Source organism: Egretta garzetta, unplaced genomic scaffold, assembly GCF_000687185.1.
Source record: "Egretta garzetta isolate BGI_Z169 unplaced genomic scaffold, ASM68718v1 scaffold434, whole genome shotgun sequence".
Taxonomy (NCBI): domain Eukaryota; kingdom Metazoa; phylum Chordata; class Aves; order Pelecaniformes; family Ardeidae; genus Egretta; species Egretta garzetta.
Genome location: NW_009259584.1, coordinates 570441 through 594497, shown reverse-complemented (window position 1 = coordinate 594497; position 24057 = coordinate 570441). Strand labels below are relative to the sequence as shown.

General features: G+C 37.3%; 1 protein-coding gene across 1 annotated transcript in view; it reads right to left on the bottom strand.

The window, feature by feature from the left end:
- Window positions 1–24057, bottom strand: part of DNAJC1 (DnaJ heat shock protein family (Hsp40) member C1) — a 73433-nt gene that overhangs the window by 7499 nt on the left and 41877 nt on the right. Inside the window, exon 9 of the mRNA XM_035893253.1 lies at window positions 7928–8047. Within this exon, the coding sequence (XP_035749146.1) occupies window positions 7928–8047 (120 nt within the window). The remainder of the gene's footprint in view (window positions 1–7927; window positions 8048–24057) is intronic.

Sequence of the window (24057 nt, the reverse complement as noted above, 5' to 3'; positions counted from 1 at the left end):
AAATGCCAAGGTCTCTGGAATTACGGAAAAATAGAACGTGGAGACAGCCTGTGAGTAGCTGAGCCTAATATGCAGCAATGAGGAATTTCTTGAATCTTTGGGGCTAATCTGAGTTAAAATCACATTTTCCCCACAAAGGAAAGCCAGACGTAGAGGGATTTTAATGCCTTCCTGGCTTTGTCAAAGTAGTAGGCTTTTTGCAGATCTAACTTTCCAAAACAGCATAGAATAAATTGCCAGATTTGAAGTTCTCCCCTTATAACCAAAAGACTGCCTGCTACACTGATTTGTTCTTCCAATCTAGATCTAAATATTTTTTTCATAGCAACCACTACACCAAGAACTGTTTGACCCAAGTCAGACAATAATAACGACCCGTTCCTTTATTATAATGTGAAATACTCAAAATTTTTTGCTTTATAAACTGCCTTCCCTTACATACACTAAGAAAGCTGCTAAAATTGTCTTCCAGTTTTAACAGATTGCTGCAAATACCGAAGCATCAAAGCCAAATAATTCTCCATTTTTTGTGAGTATCCTTATTTGCAACTTACTAGAGCTCTTAAAATGAAATATTTCAAATCGGAAGATGCACCTTTGCTTTGGCACTGCTTGTAACAGTTTGCTTAGGAGATTGTTACCGATTTTCTCAAAAGTGTGTAACATAACTAGTCTTTATCCACTGTGTAAATTACACATTGAATTTAACACTAAAGTAGCAAATGAGTATTTTAAGGACAATGTGCTTTTATTCTTGGAAGAACTAAGAGACATGTTATGAATTTAACTGAATTTGCTTAGACTAACCAGTTGCAGCCAGCACCCGTACAGCTTTCTTTTGGTTATGGACTTTGAAGCTGTGTGTGATTCTGAACTTTGCCACAGCAGATGGAGAAGAGGTAGCTACCTCAACAGAAATCCCCAAAACAACTGAGAGTTTAATTAAGAGGCAGTTTAAGATGGGGCCTGCAAAAAAGGCAAACTTGGCCTGAATCACCAGATGTAGAACACTAGCCTCTCTCCAGTTTAAGTGCCCAAATAGTTAATTTAAAGCAGCAGCAGAATTACTCCTTTTTTCAGGACATAGGAAGAGGAAGAACTCAGTAACTAGAATTGTCATGATATTGGAAACTTCATACTATGCTTTTTTTTTTTTTTGTCAGTTAAAATCCATGTTTGAGAATCTTTAGCTCAATACTATGGGCAGTCACGTAAGAGAGGTGTTTGGCTCCAATGCCCATCACAACAACTACTTGGACATCGTATTTTGTGACTGTTGAAAATGCATTACCTTTCTTGAGAGTCAGAAGATCTGAATTCTGCAATGGAATTCAAACCCAGCTCGCCAGGAGGTGTGTGGGACATTCCATTAATTCAAGCCACTCTAAAAAAAGTTGCAGCAGCACTGGCTTGACCACCCACAAGCCATCTATTTGAATTAAATGTTGGTGTCCCACTGTCTTCTGTAAAAAAACTTTCTCCTTTAAGTGAGATGCTTTATGAGAAGGAAATCAATCTGTTTTGCATTTGGGTATAAGATGCATTGTGCTGCCCAATTCTGCAAAAACTGCAGGGCTGCACAGAAGAAAACTTTGTGCAGTGAGGGAACCGTGAACACCAGCCACCTCTTCCTCCCCTCCAAGCATCAGAGACATTCTGGTGCGTCGTGGGATTAGACGGGTGTTTCAAAGATTCCACTCTCACACTGAGGGATCTACATGACCTACATACGATCTAAATCCCATCTTAGATATTCATAACCTGGTTTGGACCTTGATCCAGAGCTAGGTCTTAATACTTCAATAAGCAACTGGAAGAACTATTGACTACATCAATGAAGCTGCTAAGGGTGAATGTTTCAGAATACCCACAACTGGAGAGCACAGTAACTGAGTTAACACAGAGTATACAAAATGAAATGTAAAACAGACTTAGGAAAACAATCTTCAGAAGGAAAAACCCTAATAAATTCATGAACTTTTACATACGGATCATTTCTCATATAGATGTTTTCTTGCTGGCAAGGTAATGAGCTTGCATTTGTCAAAAAGAAGAAATCTATTTTAGAATGGCATGTAAAGTACAATGTGTATGAACTCACGCAGTCAGGCTTCAAGGCTGAAACTGTTGCTGGGACATACAAGAGAGAGCACAAAATAAGCACAAACACGCCCCCCCCCCTCCCCCAACCTTATGCTTTTGGGTTTCATGATCACTCAGAAAGTCTGCTCAAACATATCCACCTGTCTATTGTTTTGCTGTCTACCTTAGTGTTTTTCTATACAAGCAGCAAATCCCAATCAGTCTGTTTTTGCAACACAAATGTATGAGATTAGTGGCTGCAGGAGCAAACAGAATCAGTTTAAATCCTGTAAGACAAGTGAATGATACTACTTCACAAGTATGAAATCTGAGATCTCTTTGCCTTTAATTTAAAAAACCTGTACCTAATAATCACATTAAAGTCTGTTTGGCATGCCAGACAGCTTTTACTTCCTCTGTTATTTTTACAATTTGAACGTCCTTTGTAGTTACTGAAATTAATTTATGCCTTTCAGCAAATACTTTTTTTTAAACTTTTTATCTATAAGGAGAGGTATTGTCAAGTACAATATACTTCTATAATTTCACATCTAAGTACTTTTTCTCAATTTTTGAATTCAGCAAAAGCTGACAATCATTATTAGAAATGTTCATAAGGCTTAGCATTTGTCAAATCAAACAATGTAATTTTTGCAGAAGTAGTCTTGAACCTCCATTCCATTCATTATTTATACTATGTTATAGGGTATTCACAGTGCTTAGGAAATTCAAACATAACTTTTTTATTTTGTTTTAAAAGGACAATTATTTCCTTAAGTATTGGAGGACAGGAATGAGAACTAACCCTGAAGCAACAAATTCAGCACGGAAAATGGGTCAAAGAACAGATGTTTAGAAGATGACAGAGAGCAGTGGTACAGGTAACCAGGTCAGCAGGCAGGAACCCTGATTAGAGTTAACTGAACTCCATTTCCCCCTCATAATCAAAATACTTGAAAATCTAATTTATAAGACCAGCCAATTGCAATAAAAATGACTGAAAAAGCTGTAGAAGCTTTCAGTTGTGAAAGCATTAGGATTTCATTATACTAAGCCAGCTGAAAATCACCTTTATGGGAAAAGATTGCTAAATTCCCAATATGCACATACTAAAATGACAATCAGCAATTTAAATAATTAAACATACTGATAAAATGAGCACAACTTAACCTCATCTATTTTGGGCTGATTATTCATTGGCTGTTAAAAGGTGTCTTCCTGAAGAGAGACGATACAAACATATCCTGTATTTAACACGACAAAAGTTAAAGTAATAAGCCTTCTTAGACTACGTCTGCACCACGGACTGTACCAAGCTAAACCTAGCTCTGAGCTGAAAAGTGCAAGAATACATTGCAAAGATATTTATGCTGGTATCACATGAGGCAGCATAAACAGAAACAGTAGAGCTGAACGAGCTCAGGGGCACTACAGCGTGGCCATAGCTGTTTATTGCTGGATTTTGGCTGGCACTTTCCCAGCGGCCTGCATCACACCATGTGGATGTACCTGTTTGCATGGGGAATCTGGTAGACATAGCCATATAATGGGCCTTAGAGTAATCCTTATTTGTGCAGTTTTTGGGGAAATAACAATTAACAAGCTTAAATGTCTACAACCCCCCAATTTGAATAGTAGTAGAAAAGAAAAAAAAAAAAAAAAAATCAACCCAAACATCTGAAAGATTACTTTGTTAAGAATCACTGAATTTAAGAACAGTCAAGAGAAGGTATACGCACTGATTACTAACCAACTGTGGTGACTATCTGGCTTTAATTTTACATTTTGTAAAATGAGCTCACACATGCTTCCAATTGTAGGGAAGGTTATGTTTCCTCCCCCTTTCCTCCTAGATAACTTGCACTTGCTAGTCTGATCACAGACCGTATGAAGAGAAGGACCTAACCTCAGGCAGAATCACTACATTGATGTTTCTTGCAGATGTTTGTCTAACCTGTTCTTAAAGGCTTGCAAATATGGAGACTCCTCAGCAGCTTATTCCCCTGCTTTATCATCTCCACTGTAATTCTTTGCCCCTTAATGTCTAACTCTGCAGCCTGTGATAAAATTACTTCTTGCCCTATAAAACTAATCTAGTGCACAAGCCCCTTCCTCTTTTAGTTTTCTTTTTATGTAGTTGAATACGTACATCCTCAGTTGGTATTCTCTTTCAGTTCAACAACATTAATTCCTTCACAATCTTTCCTTGTAGGTCACACTTCAGAGACCCGTTATTTCTCTTTATTCTCATCTGGATTGTTTATATTGAATCATGTGTTTAAGCGCAATACTGAAAACTAGACACAAACTAAGGATGTAGATGCAGGTTCACCATCCTCCTGTTTGTACATTCTCAGTAAGATGTTTGCCTTTTTCACAACAACTCGCTATTTGTTGACTTGTGTCTAGCTTGTTATCTCTGCTAATCCCCACATTCCTCCTGCTTTTTAAGAGCTACCCCTAGCCAGTTGTTTGGCATCTTTTAGTTGTGAACCTGATCACAGTCTTGCTGTGTGTCCTTGCATATACTCTCTGTTTAATTTCACCCTACGTTATTTTTCCAGTTTGTCCTGACCTTTTTTGAATTCCACTCATCTTCCAATATACTTTCAGTTCTTCTTAGCTTTGTAAGATTTACATGTGCTCACCACATTTTGGGGTATCAGAGTCATGTTCTAGCAAAACCAAGGAAGAATTTTCCAAGCCGAACAAATCTCTCTGGAAATGAGTCAGACACACAAACTTTTTGGGCCTTCTTTGTATGTGAAAAAGCAGTATTAAAGCTCCAAGCATTAGAAACTTTGCTTCAAACCACTCCAAAACTCATTAACACACTGTCAGGAGGAAAATACAGATATAAATAAAACCCTCTCCAAAACAAATAAACCCACAAAATTCAGGTAAAACACCACCATGAAGCTGAAGAATTCACAAAAGCCAAGAACACTCTCTTAAAGTCACTCCATCCTGCTTGAAAATTGCCACTAGAAATGAATATAGTTTGATGTAGGAACTTACTTTTTTAAAAAAGGAAGGAGTTTAAGCCAATTTAAAAGGGAATTTCTTTGGTGTGGTTAGAGGGAGTGAATTTCACCGATGCTCTTCTGGTATATATGAATGGTTTCAGCTTATTCTTTAGAAAGTATTGAAATATTTTTCTAGCCTTTTTTTGTTGAGGAAGAAAGCTTTGAGACAGAAGCAACAACAGGGTGATCATTTTGGACTGGATTACTTTGAACTGTTTTTATTAATACCTATTAAGCTAACCTGGTATTAAAAAGGGTTTGAATGCTTAAAATCACATGGAAACAAGCACACTGTACCTTGTCAATCCTTTCTACTACACTTCTCTAACTGTGAAAGGAAACCCAAGCCTCGATAAACTCACAGGAGAAGAAACAAGCAGAAAGTGGTCTCAAGTTTTTAAAAAGTATTCCCTGTATCACAGAAAATTTTGGAAAAACAAATTCAAATTTGCCCTTGAATGTTTTTCTTTTTTAAGATCTAGGGCATTTGCCAGATAATACACACTTCAAACTCTCTCTGGCTTGACTAATGTTAAATTAGCTGTAAGCAAGGGATTCCCAAACTCTGCCACACAAGCTATTTCGAAACAGTACCTCATACACCAAACCTTGTCTCCCTGCACCTCTCCCAGTGGAAACAGGGAACAGTTGTTTGGGCAGCAAATACTGCCTGCACATGCAAACACCTCTTTTTCTGTGCACAAAGTTTAACAAACCCAGAAGTTTTTCCTGCTGCTTTAGCGTAACATTTCTTACTCAGCTATGGTGATGCCCAAGCAAAACAAGAATCCTTACTGTAAATTTAGATGCTATTCTATGTCACCTTCAACAAATACCAAAGATAAGCTGTACATCTTGTTCAAGAGCTGAATGGATATATCTGAAGTAGTTCCCAGTTTCACCATTTCTGATACTAATGCAGTAACAGTTTGAGATCCAGAGAAGTTTCCAGGAAGCTTTTGCTTAAGTGCTTCCTCTCAAAACCTAATCGCTGTAACTCCGCACAATGCAATGATAAAAGTAGCAGAAACTCTAATAAGTAGTCTCTGTCAGGAAAGCTGACCTAGCATTATCAGCAGTTTGAAATTTTTAGAGAAGTAAGAACTTGTGTGAGGAACACTGACATTAATTATACAGTTGGAGGTCACTGGAAGTAAAAAGGATTACACTCAGACCTTTCTCCACACATAAAAATCCCTGAAAATTCCTCTTTTCCTACAAGAAAATGACAGCTCTTACAACATCTTCCTTTCATTTCTCTTTCCAATTCACTGAAAAGAAAAGTATTTTGCTCAAGACTTCTCACCTAGGCAAGCAAGCCTTGTCTTTTCTTTTCAGTGTTTTTCAGCACTGGATGTGTGCAAGTATGGTGGCCAAATATATTATGCAAGGGATTATTAATAAGCAATGTTTTTACACCTGTGTCAAGGAATAAAGCAGAAAATGGGTGCAAAAGGCAGTCTTAAGGTAAGTGTTAGTTTTGTGATGGGTATATGCGGAATCATTCCACACGGCTGTATCTTCAGCATCAAGCAAATTAATCAGTTTTTCCAAAGCAATCTCAAAAGACCTTTCCCTTGCACACTGTATACTACCAACCCACATGAAATATTTTTGCTGTTAATATCTGATTAGTAAAAGGTAGCACCTTTTTAATAAAGTCACTCCACTTCAGTAGTATGAATACTTCAGGAGTATGATAAACAATACCAAACAGAATAAACAAAAAAAGACTCAATTTCATTTGCATAGCAGGTTAGCAACTTCTTGCTTACATCCACTTATTTGCAAATAATATCTGTTGTTTTAAAATGGTAAGAATGTGAATGGCTTGTTTTCTAGTATATGTAACAGAATTGCACTAAGTCTTTAAAAATAACTTCTAAAAATATATTTTTGTGATTATATCAGAGAAAAAAACCCCACTTAAGTAGTACGCAAATTGCCCAGAAGGCTATAATGGGTTATGTTTCACTCTAGCCAGAGGCTTTGTTTCCCATTACTTAAGATAATTCCTGAAATATAATAAATAAAGAACATCTAATCTCAAAATGTACATCAACAGATTTAAACATTATTCTCATTAACCCCTCCAGAGCCTATAAAATAGGGTCAGCTGAAAGGGCTTTCAAATGGTCCTCAGCAGACACTACATCATGTTCTAGTGATCTATTGCTTGAAAAGGAAAAGTCTTTTACAGCCTACCCCCTAAGGGTTTTAAGATCATAACACAATCCGTAAGTACAAGCTTTCTTTGATATCTGGTACAATACTATAAAATATGAATTAACAAGGATATTAATCATTTTATACAATATCATTACTAACCATGCTATAATCCAGAAAAAGGGACTGCAATAGTATCATATGTATAACTCGGTTTAAAGTTTGTAAAGATATTTCAGTTTAATTAATGGAAACCACCTGTCTAAACACCATTAGCTCATCTACATTTTTTAAGGATTGGCTTGAAACAGAAATGTAATCTTTAACCAAGTCACACAAACATTCGCTTGCAGTGAAAGGGTTGCTACAAAACCCAAAGCACATTGTTTTTCTGTTATTGGGTTACAGTATCTCAAGTCTGTAAGCACCAGAATCCCCCATCCAGCTGATCAGTTACAGCTGTTAATTGCGGAGGGAGAGATTGGCTGACATCTGCTTTTTGCATAGTTAGTTAATGGTTCACTTCCAGGTCCTAAAAGGTTTGTAGCCCCTCTCAAAAGACAATGTCGGCCCCCATATACGTCTGCCTTCTACACTGCCTGTCTTGTTCTGGTTTGTCACTCTCTATACAATGCAAATCTGAGTGAACTCACATCTGCCACTGATCGACCCAATTCGTGAGCAATCTTTTCCCATCGACCTGGGGTCCCCCCTGGGAACTTAACCATACTTCTTGTCAGCTGGCTGAGGTCCTCCTCTGTCCATTCAGGTGCCTGTAAAACATTTGTAAAACAGTCATTACACTGGGATATTGGACATATTTTTGTGAGGTAATATACTGAAAAAAAACCCCTTCAAACGAATTAATCAAATAGCGTAAAAAAAAAATAAATTAATAGTTTCAAGTATCTGGGCACCATCTCCCTGTGCTGTTACTGAAAAAGCATAAAAACAACAGACGAGCAGTAAGACATTAAAAATCCTTAATACTCAAAAGATCCATTTTGTATATTGTACACATTAACACATTTAATTTCTATCACCATTTACAAAATGTACATAACACCATAAAATGCAGTAAAGATAAAAAGCAACAATACCTTTATAAAAGATTAAATCACAGTTTAAGATGCAAAATTTTAGATGTTTATTTAATTGCACATGCAAGATTTTTCAGCAAAGACAAAGAAAATATACTCAATTTTTACATTTGAAAAAAGCCTCTAAATAGAACAGGCATTTTAGCTTTTTGTCACTGCCATCACCCTATGTTTTAGCACTCTGGGATGATTCAGGAATGAAATCTGTTGATTCTAATATTCCATTAAGACTATTAAACAACACCCCTCCTCCCCACAAAACACGGTTATGCCACAAAACCAAACCGGATGCTTCTACCAAAAGCTAGAAAAATGTTTTGCTCTAACTACATGAGACAATCTGTTAAAAATAACTGTCTTCGTAACGGCCAAATAGAAGGGAACAAAGCAAGGAACACAAAATTAGAGCAGTTTAAGGCACGAAATCGCACCAACCTCAGAAGGCAAGACGCAGTAACCATCTTTGACATTTGCAGCGTCTTTGGCAACGACTGCCAAGCCGAACCTTTGTTACCACCAGTAGTTTGCCATTTTATTTATTTTTAAGGAATTCTTTATGACATACCTCTTCTAATCACCATTTCCGATAATGAACAGGCACATATCAAGCAGTTTGCATTACAGAGCCATCAGCACAGAACAACAGTCAGAGGTGAGTGACCCCAGGGACCATCTCCACAACTACAGCAAAGCTTCTCCCTGACACTAATCCTGCCTGTCATTCTCCCACTGTGCTCTAACCACACTGACATCCGCCTGCCGCACTGCAAGCTTAACGGGGCCCTTCCTGACTTTTTACTGTCTCCCCCAATCAATGGTTCAAGCGTGCTCTTTTCACCATGTCCAAATGGCAGCTTCACTCATAATCAAAGTGCATTGCTCCTGTTAAAGGGCTTCCCGAAAGGCTCCACCATTTGCATTCATTTGCAAAGCAAACTACTTTTATTCACTTTGTTCTGCTATCAAGAGTGTTCCCTGAAGCAGATAAATTGGCATAAATACAACCTGCCACTTAAAAGACAGTAAATAATAGTCAATAGTAGCAAGGATTTCATCAATCCTCCTAGTTCGGATCCATGTAGTCCTTTATTCAATGCTGAAAGCCTCAGACATTCATATTCGGGTAGTTTTTAATACAAGTATAAAATGAATTATCTATGATGATTCAAAGGCAAGATGCTTAAATAACATGTGTGTATGTGAGAGAGATCTTGCACATACGTTACATGCATTATACAATTACACTCGGGCCTACAGAAGAAATGATAAATACACAGAAAAACCCCACATCACATAATAACCTTATTGGTTTTATTGCATTAAACAAGTTAATATACTCAGTATATTTATTTATTTCATTAGACTCCATATATATATTTTATACTAAAATGCTTCTCAGAGATTTTTAGAAGGTTAAGATTTGGGGTACTTAATGTTCTACTCATAAAAATTTTCATCACTAATTTAAATAATGAATTCTTCTTAGACTTTCGGCTAAAAGCCTTTTGTTCAAAAATTAGTCCAATTTTGTACCTCAAAATTAGCCTTAATATGCAGTTTACTGTAATTTGCTATTTAATTTGTATTAAAGCTTCGTGGGGGTTTTTTGCTGGTTTGTGTGTGGGTTTTCTTGTTGTTACAGTTTTGTTGGTTTGTTTGTTTGTTTTTAAAGTAAATTCACAGCTATTCTCTCTTACCATATCCAAAGCACATCTAAGCAATTACACACGGAAATCAAGATGATCTTTACAGTGATGTACGTGCGACAGAAGCTTTCTGGTAAATTTTATTTTCAGACTTCTTCAGTAAGCTTTGCTTTTCCTGTGTGCTCAAAACTTTACTAACCATTTCTAAATGGTACAGAAGTCATAAGGTTACCTTCCTAAATAACAGACAAAACTACAATTGTTCTGTAGATCTGTAGCTAATTATATAGTTAATTTCCAGCATAAGAATTCATTAGCTACATTAAAATATCAACTTCTTAATCTTATTTCAAGCTGACAGTAATTTTAGAATGTGAGGAAACCTTTATAAATTCAGAAAATCTTTGAAAAAGCTTTTAGAAAATCCACTCTCAACGCTAAAGCTGTAAAGAGCTTTTGTGAATTTGCAATTCCTCAGCAACAGTTAATTGTGTCTTTAGATGCAACAGCGCCTACTGTGATCCAACTACTACAAGCAGCTATGAGGGTGGTCATGGCGTGAATGTATTCTCCCTGTTCTAATCTGTAGCCAACTGTAACTGCGAGAGTCAAATGAATGCATAAACATACTGCTTTGTCACCTAAAACCATGTGTGTCCAATATTACTGAAACACTGGGCCAAAATTCATCTTTCCAGTAAAGCAATGGAAGACACCACATGGTGAGGGGACAGCTGTTGTTACTATACAACCATTCAGATTTTGCATCAAAAAAACCCCGTTCTGGGATTAACTCCCCATGCTGAATAAAAAATTAAAAGTACAGAGTTATGGTCTACAGTCTTCAAAATGAAAATAAGCTACAAGTGTAGAGCCAAAAAAAAAATCATAGCATTCCCATAAATAATAATCCTTTAACATGGTTTATCATACATAGGCGGCAATATTGAAGAATTAGTTCACCCTTCAACCAGTACGCACCTTCTACAGAAAAGAAATAGGAAAGTGGTTTATTGTTTATCATCACTCTTATGTGCCTATCTGGACTTAGCAATTCCATACCACCTCTTTCAGCATGACAGAGTTTTACACTAAAATATGACCAACTCTATTTTCAATTACATTAAAAACAGATTTTTATACAATAAAGCATTTCTTTCCAAGAAAACAGTCTGACTTGTTTAGACCTGTTAACATTAATAAGACTATGTATCCTTTTATTGATAAAATTGGGAAGTAGCTAGTATTTCAGAGTTTATAAAGAAACTTTAAAAGTTATTTATATTGACCTAACAATATGAGATAACTGGATTTTTTAGATTAAATTCTAGCTTTAGACTGTTTCTTCCTGTCATCAATATACTGTAGATTCAATTAAAATCACTGTGGTATGGAAGTTTGGATAATGTTTTCAATCTGGCTAGGACTTTGTGCTATGCTTTGCCTAATTTTGGTGATTCACCAATCTTGCAAATAAACTATAAGGCAGCATCTATTTAAAAATATCCATGCAAACATTTGTAGAACAAAGGTCCTAGTAAAATCCCAGACAGTTCTGCAAATCAGGATACAGTTTACCTACAAGAAGCTGGTGTTTCTATCCAGTAACTGTAAGAACAGAATGTAAAAGTATTCCTGATTTAATTTCTTGCCCATAACATCTTATTTTTCTTACATTATTCTTCCATATTCTTAAGATTCCTTGCTTTACCTACAAGAAGTCTGAAGTCAGTCTTGTTTTATCAAGTCTAATACACATCTGGCATTGTGATCCAGCTGTGGCTGAACACTAAGGATCTGCTACAGTTCTAAAGATCTCTTGTGAAACTCTAAAGATCTGCTAAAGGGTATTAATGACCTGAACTCCTATTCAAAGCCACAGCGTGTTCACGCAACCCTTTGTTCCTTCAAAGCCATAACTCAAATCCCATTTCCACCAGTACATTTTTTATTAATTGAGCCAACAAAACCATAAGGACAGCTATACTGTTTCAGACCAATGGTCAAGGTAGGCCAGTATGCTCAGCATTTGTACTCAGGGAGCACTCCACTGCTAACCCTGCTGTACTGAAAGAGCTGTTTATTTCTACCCTTCATTTCCCATCTTTTAACTAATTATTTATTTGGGAAAATATCCTTCCTCTCATCCCATGACTGCTTTCTTTCCTTAAAAGCCTACAAGCCTTGTTAAACCCTTCTGGAAAAATCAAGTGGACTTTATCAACCAGATCACCTTCTCCCTGCGTATTTGTTAATCCTTCAAATATCCAGCAGGTTTAAGGCAGGACTTCCCTTTACAGACACAATGTTCAGGACTCCATGCAGACCGTATTTATGTGGTGCTCACTAATTCTATTCTTTATTTCAGTTTTTGATAGTTTTCCCTAAAGAGATGTCAGACGTACAGGCCTGTAAAGGTCCCTCAATTCCACTGACAACTTAATAAATAGACTGACACATTTGCCATTTCAGTCCTCAGGCATCCAAGAAAATAAACAGTTAATTGAATTATTTAATCCTTAAATTTTCTTTGAACTCTTGGTTGCATATCCTCTGGTCCCAGTAACTTAAATAATTTAATCTTAAACAATACATTACACAGGTCTAAAAGAACATTAGAGATTAATTTTAGAATTTTTCAAAGCACCTACATATAAATATGAAGATACAACTAATTATCTTCACTTATATCATAAGCTTGTCAAGATAGGAACCTAACCATAAATATTTTTGTTCATTAAATGCATTAAAATATTAAACAATATACCTAATGTAAGTAGACAGCAGCTCTTAGAGAAGAGTGAGAAGCTAAAAAGAGAAGCATGAAGTTTCATCTGCCTCAGTATCAGGTCTTCTACCACGTGCAGCAGCAAGTGTTCTGGGACAGAGAGATTCTTTCCCTCACAGCTGCTCCCAACCCAGATTAGGGATTTCCTAAGCATGAAGTTGAATCCGTTTCTGTTACAAAGCCAACGATGAAGTTGTCTGCTCTCCTCATCCCATTTTTGCTCTTAATCAACATTATAAGCTGGCTTCCTGCATACATTCAGTTTCCCACTTCTCACCATACTCTGCTGCCTTTTCATTTCTCTGTCCAGTATCTTCCTGCCCTGCTCTATGGCTCTACACTTAATATAGGAGGCAGAAAGAAAGAAAAAAAACCCAACCAAACAAACCAAAAACCACACCACCAGTAAGCAGTGTGGTTTCTTTAATTTCTAAACACACAGCTGAAGACATTTTTTCTGCTGTAGGAGAGTCTGTAGGAAAATACAGGACTCGTCAGAAGAGATTTTTCCGGGCCTTGCCTGTTTCAGAATGGGGATTTCACAGGCACTTCAGTTAGTGCTGCCCTGAATAATTCTGCATCACCCCTTGCAATTCACCACACTACAGACCCTTTCCAGTGCTGAACAGATCCTTGCAGATATACATGAAATTCCTGTAGTGACATTTTGCAATAACAAAAATATATGTTTCCTGTTCTTTAACTAAGCATTGCTCTAAAGATCTTCCCTTTCATCTTATCATTACTGTCTCTGTAAGAAGCCTTGCTGACAGAACCTGTCAAAAGCTTTATAAAAGCCAAATACACTGTAAAGCTCTAATAATAAGGCATAACTTTTCTTTAAATTCACACTGACTTTTTACTATTATTTTACAATTGGTGCATCTAATAGTACCATTAATTTCATGATTTCAAAGAATTACCCAGTATGGAATTCATGCTGTACTTCCCAGAATCCTCAACGAAGCTCAAAAATTGGTATCCTATTTCCATCTCTCATTTCAAGGCTCAGGTAAGTAATTGGTAAAATATTAACAGCAGTATTAAATGGATTTAATATTTGAGTTATTTTTAGGTCACCGAATGTGAACACCAGTGTTCCAAGCAATTTTTTATTTATCAAATTCAAATGAATGTTTCAATCTAATACATTCAATCCCTACTTGCCTTCAATAGGTGATGTCAAAAACTCCCTGAACTCCTTTGTAGTACACATGGGTGAAAAGGACTTTTATCCCTAGCATCTTCTTGAAACTGCTATATATTTTGATCATCCACTACTTAACAAAATCCTTGGCAGTGTTCCTTCATCTCTTTTCTTTGAAAAAAAGTAGCAATTTTTTGTTCTTGGGCTTACCTTATTTTGAATTTATATTTGACTTGCAAACCTTATGCTCTTTTGAATAAGTCTTTCCCTTCCTGAAGCTTTTTTCTCCCAATTAAACAGCTATCTTCACTTTGTAGCCCAAGACAAGAATAACCTAATTCCAGTAAAATGGGTGTATTTGAGATTCTTCCACTGGCTACCATATTGCTTATTTCACAATTTTGACAATTTTTTTTTAAACTTCAAGCAGTCTGCTAACCCATCCTAACTGCATGTCAACAGATGATTTTTAAACATAACCCCCCCAATAATCTAAGTTTACTTTGAAAGTTTAAGCATATTAGAAATCAAAATGCAAATATGTACATAACTGTATAATGTCAATATAACAGCTTCCCGATGTTTTTGGGAAAGCAAACCCAACTGCCGTCTATTCAGAAACATCAACTGAAATCTTTATTTACAAGCACATTCCACAGCTAATGCAGGGCAAAAAGGAATTATTATTCAGCTTTCTCATTCCTAAACTGTGCACCTATATGTACCCATATATATATTCCTTATTTAACCTCAGCAGAAATCCTGAGTGAATAATAGATTCTCCCGTTGCCACCTCTGGCAGTATTACATGGTGCTATTCCTAGACTTCTAATAAGCCATCCCTTAAGACTGAAAAATTTGTGTTCCAACAGACAAAAAGTGGTGGAGGAGGATGAGAAGTAAATATAAATCAAGTTAAGAACCAGCTACGTGAAGCACTAAGACAAATTTTTTAAGTTATGACTATATTCAGAAAGTTGCAGATACTCAAAAACCAGTAGTAATCAGTCATCTGACAGAAAAGGTGGCAAACAGCAACTTAAAAATGAAGCCCTGGATGAGCTATATACTCACGAGATGATTGCTATTATGCTACATTCATTCCAATGTCTCTGGCTTCCGCTTCTAGCCATTGGCCCCTCTGTGTCTTCCTCCCAGACTGAGCGGCCCTTTCATAACAAGTATTTTCTCCCATGAAGGCACCTGCTAAGTTAAAAGGTCACTCTCCAAGTATCAGTAGATACCATTTCCAACCCTTGAGTAATTTCTACAGATTTTCTTTACACCTATTTTCCACCTTTATTCATGTAAATCCCCAAATTACAAAAAGAATTTCAGAGCTGATCTTTCCTCCCCTTTCCTACTCATTATTTATTCCTATAAATATTTATTTCACTATTTATTCAACAATTCAGAGCCAAAAGCAATTTTTAATACTTTCTTTGAAAGTGGTCCAGTTCTTCACAAAGAATCTGTAGGGGAAAGCAATGCTGAGCAGTAATTTTCAGGTTTTGCAGAACAGGAGCACTTCGAAAACCATCTCTACTTTAATAAAAATATTTTCTCATCAACAGAGCTGAAATTGCTGTAAAACGATGACTTGTTAAGGACTACTCATTGATATGAATAATCATCTGGTTAAAACTACATCACCTGGAAAAACAGGAGAGGTAAAAAGATGAAAACACTGCAGTATTTTACTGTAAATTCTTTAGAAATATGATAGGAAATGTGAGAATTTTTTATCAGGTGCCTGTGGCAAGATTTGGGTAGCTGGGGTGGCCTCTGGAAGGAGGTGAGGGGCTGCCCCATGTTGGACAGAGCCGGCTGGAGCTGGTGGTAACAGACCCACTGCTAGAGACAGCTGAGCCAGTCAACCAAGCTGGTGGCAGCTCTGGGGAAACATATTTAAGAAAGGGCAAAATGCTGCCCAGCACCACAAGGAGTGAAGGAAAGTGTGAGAAACAGCCTGCAGACAGCAAGGTCAGAGAGGGAGGGGAAGCAGGTGCTCCGGGCACTAGAGCAGAGATTCCTCTGCAGCCTGTGGGGGACCCCACACTGGAGCAGGTGGATATGCCCTGAAGGAACTATGACCCAGGGAGGACCCATGCTGGAGCAGATTTATCCTGAAGGACTGCAGCCTGTAGAAGACCCATGCTGGAGCAAGGAAAAGTGTGAGAAGGAAGGAGCAGCAGTGAGGAACTGTTACAGACTGACCAAACCCCCCATACCTCATCCCCTCTGTGCTACTGGGAGCAGGGAGGAGGTAGAGGAATTGGGAAAGAATGAGAGAAGTTGAGACTTCAACTTCAAAGGGAGTGGGAAGAAGGTGTTTTAGATTTTGTCTGTGTTTCTCACCATCCCACTCCATTTTAACTGGCAATAAATTAGTTGTCCCCAGGTCAAGTCTGTTTTGTCTGTGACAGTAACTGATTACTTGATCTCCATGACTTTACCTCAACCTACGAGCTTTTTTATCTTATTTTCTCCTCCAGTCCTGGTGAGGAGACGGAGTGAGAGTGTGTTGGGTGGGCACCTGGCAGCCAGCCACAGTAAACCCACCAAAGAATTATGAAGTAACAAATTACAACATCCTGATTTGTATTCAGGGGAAATTTTGGGGTAAAGTTATTTGGTGATCTCCCCTCAAAACTATAGAAGATTACCAGCATCTACAACTGCTATTACTGGTTACAATGGCACAAATACCATATTTCAAGTAAAATTCTGCTAGCAATACAGTAGTCTGCAAATATACTTCCACAGGAAATAAATTAAAAAATTGGTATCTATCGGGTATAACGAAAAAAACTGGTTGGATTTCCTACACTAACCAATGATAATCTTAGGTAAAAGTTATTGACTTCTAATCAAACATTACTCCTCAGAGATTCAGGCACTTCTGAAAAAAATTATTCACATTTTTTCTTTTTTGACTAGCTTATAAAAAAGGAAAATCTTCCATGGATGTCTACATTCTAAAGATGTTACTGTCACCTCTTTTAAACAGCAGCATGTATTGATTGCCTTCACTGAAATACTTCACTGAAGCCCTTTCATGATCGCAAAAGTTCAGAGAGTTCACAGATAGAAATGACAATTCCATAAAACAGATAAAATGAGCATATATGAAAAGGACAAAAAACCAAGAACAAAGTTATTAGAGCATAAATGTCCTCACTTAAAGTTAGGGAATAATTACTCCCTACACAGTCTTCAAATAGTATTAGAAGCCTAAATTAACTAATGAACTTCCTTCCCCTGGCTTTTGTTAATGAGAGGTGTTTTGAAGAATAATTTCTATTTCAGTTTCCCTTGATCAGGAAAGACACAACTTACATTTGATGAATAAGATGTTTCTCTCAGAATACTTTCTTCTAGTCAGTTAAAAATGACATTACCCTTACATTCTTTGAGAATGGAGTTAAAGTCAATGAGTAAATGCATACAACTTTAACAGTACAGAAGCACAGAATGGTTGAGGTTGGAAGGGACCTCTGGAGGTCATCTGGTCGCACACTTTGCTTAAGCAGGGCCACCTAGAGACAGCTGCTGAAGACCATGACCAGACAGCTTTTGGATATCTGTCCCCAAGGAGGAAGACTCCACAACCTCCTTGGGCAACCTGTAACAGTGCTCTGTCACTCTCACAGTAAAAAAGTGTTTCCTGATGTTCAGAGGGACACTCACATTTCTGCCCATTCTTCTACCCTGAATCACAAAACCCTGTTAAAACAGTTAAATTTGGGTGAAGGTATAAGTAATTTATAGGTTGCGAGATCATTAAGAAAGATAAAAGGTTTTTTGAAGTTAACACTTTTTAAAATTCTACAGGGCTTGAGAAAAAAAGGTACTGGTCAAAGTCAGTGTAGAAATGTATGCAATATCCCACAACTCCTCCATCCATTCACAACATATACATGGAGGCACAGCCTCCTATAATCTGCTGTAGCAGCTCTAGTAAATTTGAGTGCTGTTTTCAGAGGTCATCCTTCCTATGGTATGAGGGATAACATTTCAGGAGCTACAGTTCTCCTAGTAAAGACTCATCACGTAATTTATTGCCATCCTTCTCCTGCTAGCCCACTCACATCAAACTTCGAAAATCCCAGAACAAAAAGTGTATTTTTTCCTTTTTTTTTCCTCCTTTCTTAAGCAGATCCACCAATCATGCTGACACTGCTGTATGGAAGACACTGAGTTATGAGGATGGGACAGGAATTGAAAGACTGTTCTGTGACGACTTCTCCAGCAATGGGCTAATTAAAAGATACTACGAACCATTCTTGGTAGCAAAGCTCCTGTGTCCTCACCAAAATGAGGTATATTCAGCATCTAATTAAGGCCCAGGCCACTACAATATCTCAACTTAACAGGAAGAAACACAGCTAGATGTCTTAAGTTCGTTCCAACCCTAACATACAAATTTTCATGAAACAAACATTTCTTATTCTGTAACATCAGGACTGGACACAAGACAAAACATGGTATTTTAAAATTCTGGTTCTTGGCAAAGATCACCATATCTAAGAACTTTATGAACCTGGTAATCAAATGGGATTACATTAAATAAAGTGCATGATCCTGTAAATTTATATGTAAGCTGGAACCTCGTCAAGTGGAAGTGCCACATTTACTGGTAGAAGGGTGACTATAAACTTCCAGTGTTATTCAGAGATTAAAAAAGCAAAAGACACAACTAAATGGATGAAATAATGTCTGTTCAGAGATACAGCTTTAGAAAATAAAAAAAAAACCAGACACACACACTTCTTAGGCCAGGTTTTGTTTTATCTAGAATGGCTTTCTGATCCTGTTCATACCGCTACACCCAGTTACATGAACATAACAGATTAAACCATCACAGAAGTGGGACATAACACCTGAGTGCTCAATTTACCGTAAGTTTAGGCTGGAAGTTAGAGAATGTTTCAAACACAAGTGATTTTCTAAAAGACTAAAAGCTAAAAGAACCTGGAGGGAGTTGGGTTCAGAGGGGAAGAGAAAATCCTAATCTCTTCTAATACGGAGCTTGTTCTATGGCAAGTTCCCTCTAGTATTAACATAAAAATACGTTAACTAGTTATTTGCAATGCATCAACTCAAATACCATTTTCTTTTTTAAAAAAGGAGCTAAAGCCAAAAAGTAGTAAAGCATCTGTCTCTAGCAATACACACCTGAAAAAGGCTGCTGCTCTACAATTACTGTTTTCACACTTCAGGTTCTACCAGGCTTTGATTCTAGACTTAGTACAAAGATTTCTTTAACCTACTGCCATTAACATGACCAAATACATGCGGGAATGTTTCACATACCTACTACATTACTGTAAAGCAATCTGAATATTCCTTCTATGAAGTAGATAAGTTTTCAAAAACATGAAAAATAATTCAAATGATGACATATTTTTATGGCTTTTGAAATTAAATTGTTCTGTCGTATTTACATAAAGCCCAGCTAATTTTGTCTTTTTCTGTTTGTCATTATAGAAAACCATGGGGGGAAAAAGGTTATTTCTTGCTGCATTCTCAACATCAAATCCACTTTTCCATCACACAAGCCAGAGGAAAAATGTCACAATTAAATGGTTCGCAAATATAACACTAAAATTACTATTTAAGTCAATGTAATTGAACAGAAATTAAAATGTAGTTTTTAATTGCATATTACAACTTAAATGGTAGCGCTTAGCGGAAAGTGTTAACTCATTTATTTTTTAATTGTTAGCTGCTTCAAGGCAATTGTTTTAATGCAGAAAAAAGTGAGACGCACTTCAGTAAATTTGATTGTAGAACACTCAGGCATGCAGATCAAATAAACTATAGGTTGAATAGGTAATTAGTTTTGGCCTGTGATACATTAATGTGGAGACAAATTCCCAAAGAAAAGGAATAAATGTTTTTCATTTAATTCTCTCTCAAAAACACCACTCTTTGGATTTTTAAATGCAGTTTGAAAAGTATTACCATTTGATAGAGAACATGAAATTGCAAATCTTTTAGAGTACGTTAGTCAATGAATTCTTCAGGAAAATAATTTTGTAACTTTCATAAACTTCAATAAATAAGTGTATAGGGTACTAATAACAAGTTCTCAACAAACTGCAGGTGGCAACTTTTTTCATAATTACCTAGCACATTAAAAATCTTTGGCCATGCTGTTAAATTCACTAGAGAAGATGAGCCCAAAGGCATGCAGACACATTAAAGCATATGATTAGTCTTTATTAGTAAGGAGTGTTTTTCCTTGCAAGGTTATTATTTGTCTCATGAAATATACTCAGCAGACTAAGCAAATGTAAAATATTTAACAGCATTGGGCTGTTAATATATTGGGCTGTATACTCTTCTTTAATCCACTTCAGCATAACACAGCATGTTATGGGTATTTTGAAGACATTAACAAATGGTATTAAAAACCATTCAATAAACTACACTGTCCTCAATCTCACCAACTGTGTCATACAAACAAGACATTACTGCACTGCTAATCCTGCCGACTGCTCCACAGTGCTGTTCTCTTCTGTCCTTTGTCCAGCTTTTCCGTCTTCCTTCCTGGCACACTTTATCATAAGACAAGATCTCTATATCAGTAACTTCTGGATTTCTTTTTTTTTTTTTTTTTACCACAGTCTATTGCCAGCAACCTGTTTCTCCTACCTTCATTCACCTTAAATAGCTTATCCAAAATCAGGGGTTTTTTGTTGTCCCTTGCCTTCCTTCATAACATAGTTTAAACTGCCTCCATTAGAATTATTTCAACACTGCAGTTAATGTCTAAATAACATTATTCCTCCCACATCGAATCCAACTAAATTATGTCACTGGCAATGCTATCTTGCTCTGCCAGTAATCAGTTATTCCCTAAAACAGCCTGGATATTCTCATCTCTTAATTTTTAACTGAAATGCAAGAGGTGCTCTGCATCCCAAAAATGCACAAAAATACCACGCAATTACAGAGCAACTATCTCCACCAGTGATATTCAAGTATTTCTTCTATACTAAGTATGGCTCATCAAGTTAGATCTATCAGTACATTAAAACCCAAAGGAAAAATCCAGCACCCTTCTCCAAATGGGCAAGATGTCCAAAGATGATAATATTCTGCTAAGCAGAACACCAAAACTTACGAGATTTGGTTTCAATATACAAGTTCTCTTTGGTAGAGAACAAAAATAGAGAACAGCATATAGCCTGCAACCTAACAGATATTTTGACATGGCTCCAGGCAGCTGTGAATTTTGGCCGTGGAGGGGATGGGGGTGGGGGTATGGAGGGGACAGGAGGGGATGCCCATACTAAACTAAATTTTCAGTTCTGTTTTCGAACAGTCCAAGCTGTCATGTAATAACATCCAGGGGGGCAAAAAAAAAAAATCTGAGAAGTTTTCATGAATTCATAAAACGCAGATCTGTGATGGCAACCTCAAGCAACTGCACTTCCAAAAGAACTCCAAATATCAAAATTGCTGATTGTCATGAAATAGTATACGTGTAATTGAAAATAAGGGCAACCCTATTTAAACTGCTTAACATATAAACATTGAATCTGCCAGTCAAATTCCCAAGTATGACCACAAAGACTGGGCTAATTAAAAATCTAGGTTAGCCTTCACTTTTCTCAAATGCATAGCTTTTCCTTTCCATAATTTGAGCTCATTTGAAAATGTACCATTAATGTCAGCCTCGTTCTTCCCACACTCACTTTCTCATTACTGGGCAAGTCTTCCAAAGAAGCACAATAATGAAAAAGCCCAAGGCAACGAAATACTGCCGATACTGGTAGATACCCAGTCAAGACCAGCATAGTTAAAAAAACTAAAGACACACACACGAAGTTACTACCTTACTACCTAGCTTCTCTGTTGACATTATTTTTGTTATAGAGCTGTTCCAATACAGATTTCCCATGTGAATTACAAGTATCACCTAGTAATTAGTAAAAATTTAAGTATTACGTTTTCTGTGTTCACATGTGTGTGTTTTAACAAAATAAACCCAGGCACAGTTTGTCTCATGATTAAAAAGAGATCACCACTAGGAGAACTTTAGATGGTCAGAATATTGATGTTCCCTGAAGAGGTCTGTGTAAAAAATCTGATGCTATACAACACATTGAACCTGCTACTTTTGTAAATAAATGCATGCTGTAAATGCATGCTTACTTTGTTAAAGTCTAAGGGCTGCAGCAAAACATAGATTTGCCATAGTACTCAGTCGTAAATCATGCGAGAACCTCACTCCTTCACAATTTGCTTCTCAAGGATAGTCACTGTATTTAAGAAATTCTGCCTTTTGGAAATTATGGGAAGCACCATCACCAATGTGACAAACAAATCTCAGCAGCAATGTACCATTTCTCATATTGTGCAATCGTTAAAGAGTGCTCTCTTCTTTTGCAGGTCTGGGTAAGTAATATATTATCCAGTAGCATTTTATAAAGAATGGTTCAGGCCAAATAATTTGCATCCCAATTCCATGTGTACTTAACTTCAAATATGGACACAACTCTTATTCATTTAAATGGAACACAATTGCATGCTCAAGTGTGCTGAACTGATGGTTTGAAGACTAAAGGTGATCTTTTCAAGACTGCACCCTGCCTGTCAAAAACTATACAGAAAATGGGTAATAACTAGATTGAGATTCTCTGAAAATTCCTAAGTGGCAAAATGCTTATGTCAGTAGAGTTAAATCACTTCTTGGCAAGGCAGGACTAGCATATTTATCTTTACTGGGAAAACGAAAGTCAAACATCTCTCACATTGTTCAGTTTATTTTTAGTTGCTGGAGTTTACCCTGGATTATAGTTTCTGGGCAATTTCTATAAATAAATTTGACCAAACCCCACTATAGTCATGGCCTCAGGAGGAAAAGGAAAGCGGCAGCACTGTGCATTGTGAAAGAAGGTTAAGATGCTGAATCTAACCAGATTTTAACTGGTTTGTCTGAAAAATATGATATCGAAACATCAATGTTTATTTGCATTTATATATTAAAACTAGGTTTATTTGAAGCTAACTTTATTCTCCAATTTAAACATAGCTAAACTCATACCAAGAAAAGTAAGTAACGATTTTGCAACAGTCTGCACTTTTCAAATTCATGTTAAAAAGCCAAAAAGAGCAGCAGTGAATTACACTATAGAAGCTGGTGCCATAAACTGCAAATTCTTTCTGATCCCTAAGTTGTGGATCCTGTGGAAATCCCATTTCAGGCATATTTATCATCCTTGCCTCTCATTTATTGGCAAAATTCTGACAATACACTGTCAATGCTGGACTGCTCTCTCTCCCTTTTGTTGGATAGGCAGGAGTAAGTGGGGCAAAGTCAGAATGATGAACCAGCTTTCACATCTTCCTCCAGTTTCCACCCCTTATATGTGCAACTACAGTCAGCTCCTTCTGCTTCTCTACTCTTCCTTTCGTAGATGAGACGGGAGTGACTTTGTTTTGGGAGGTGACAGGGAGGGAGCACTGCCAAGGAAAATCAGGATTTCCACCACCACCCTGACCCCAACTGGGCAGTCCCATCGTATGACTTTCTACATCTCTCCCAGGCTGAGAGGAAGAGAAAACCAGTGCAATGAAGACTAATATTTACAAAGGCACTGCACAGCTTCTTGCAAACTTATGTAAAGCTTCAGGACAAGAAACAGTCCCAATGAAGGGAGTCAGACTTCCAACGGTTGACTGGGAAGGACTGAGTTCCTGTTTCCCCTCACAGGTACGAGGTTTCTCTTACATCAACTACCATGTCTTTTTGTGACAGACAACTATCATGTCAAGCTCAGAAGTGAAACAGGACTCAAGACCTGAGGTAAATCAGGGATTGAGTGTGCCCTCAGTAAATTTGCAGACGACACCAAACTGGGTGGCAGTGTTGATCTGCTTGAGGGGAGGAGGGCTCTGCAGAGAGACCTGGACAGGCTGGATCGATGGGCCGAGACCAACTGTATGAGGTTCAACAAGGCCAAGTGCCGGGTCCTGCACTTTGGTCACAACAACCCCATGCAGCGCTACAGGCTCGGGGAAGAGTGGCTGGAAAGCTGCCTGGTGGAAAAGGACCTGGGGGTACTGGTTGACAGCTGGCTGAATACGA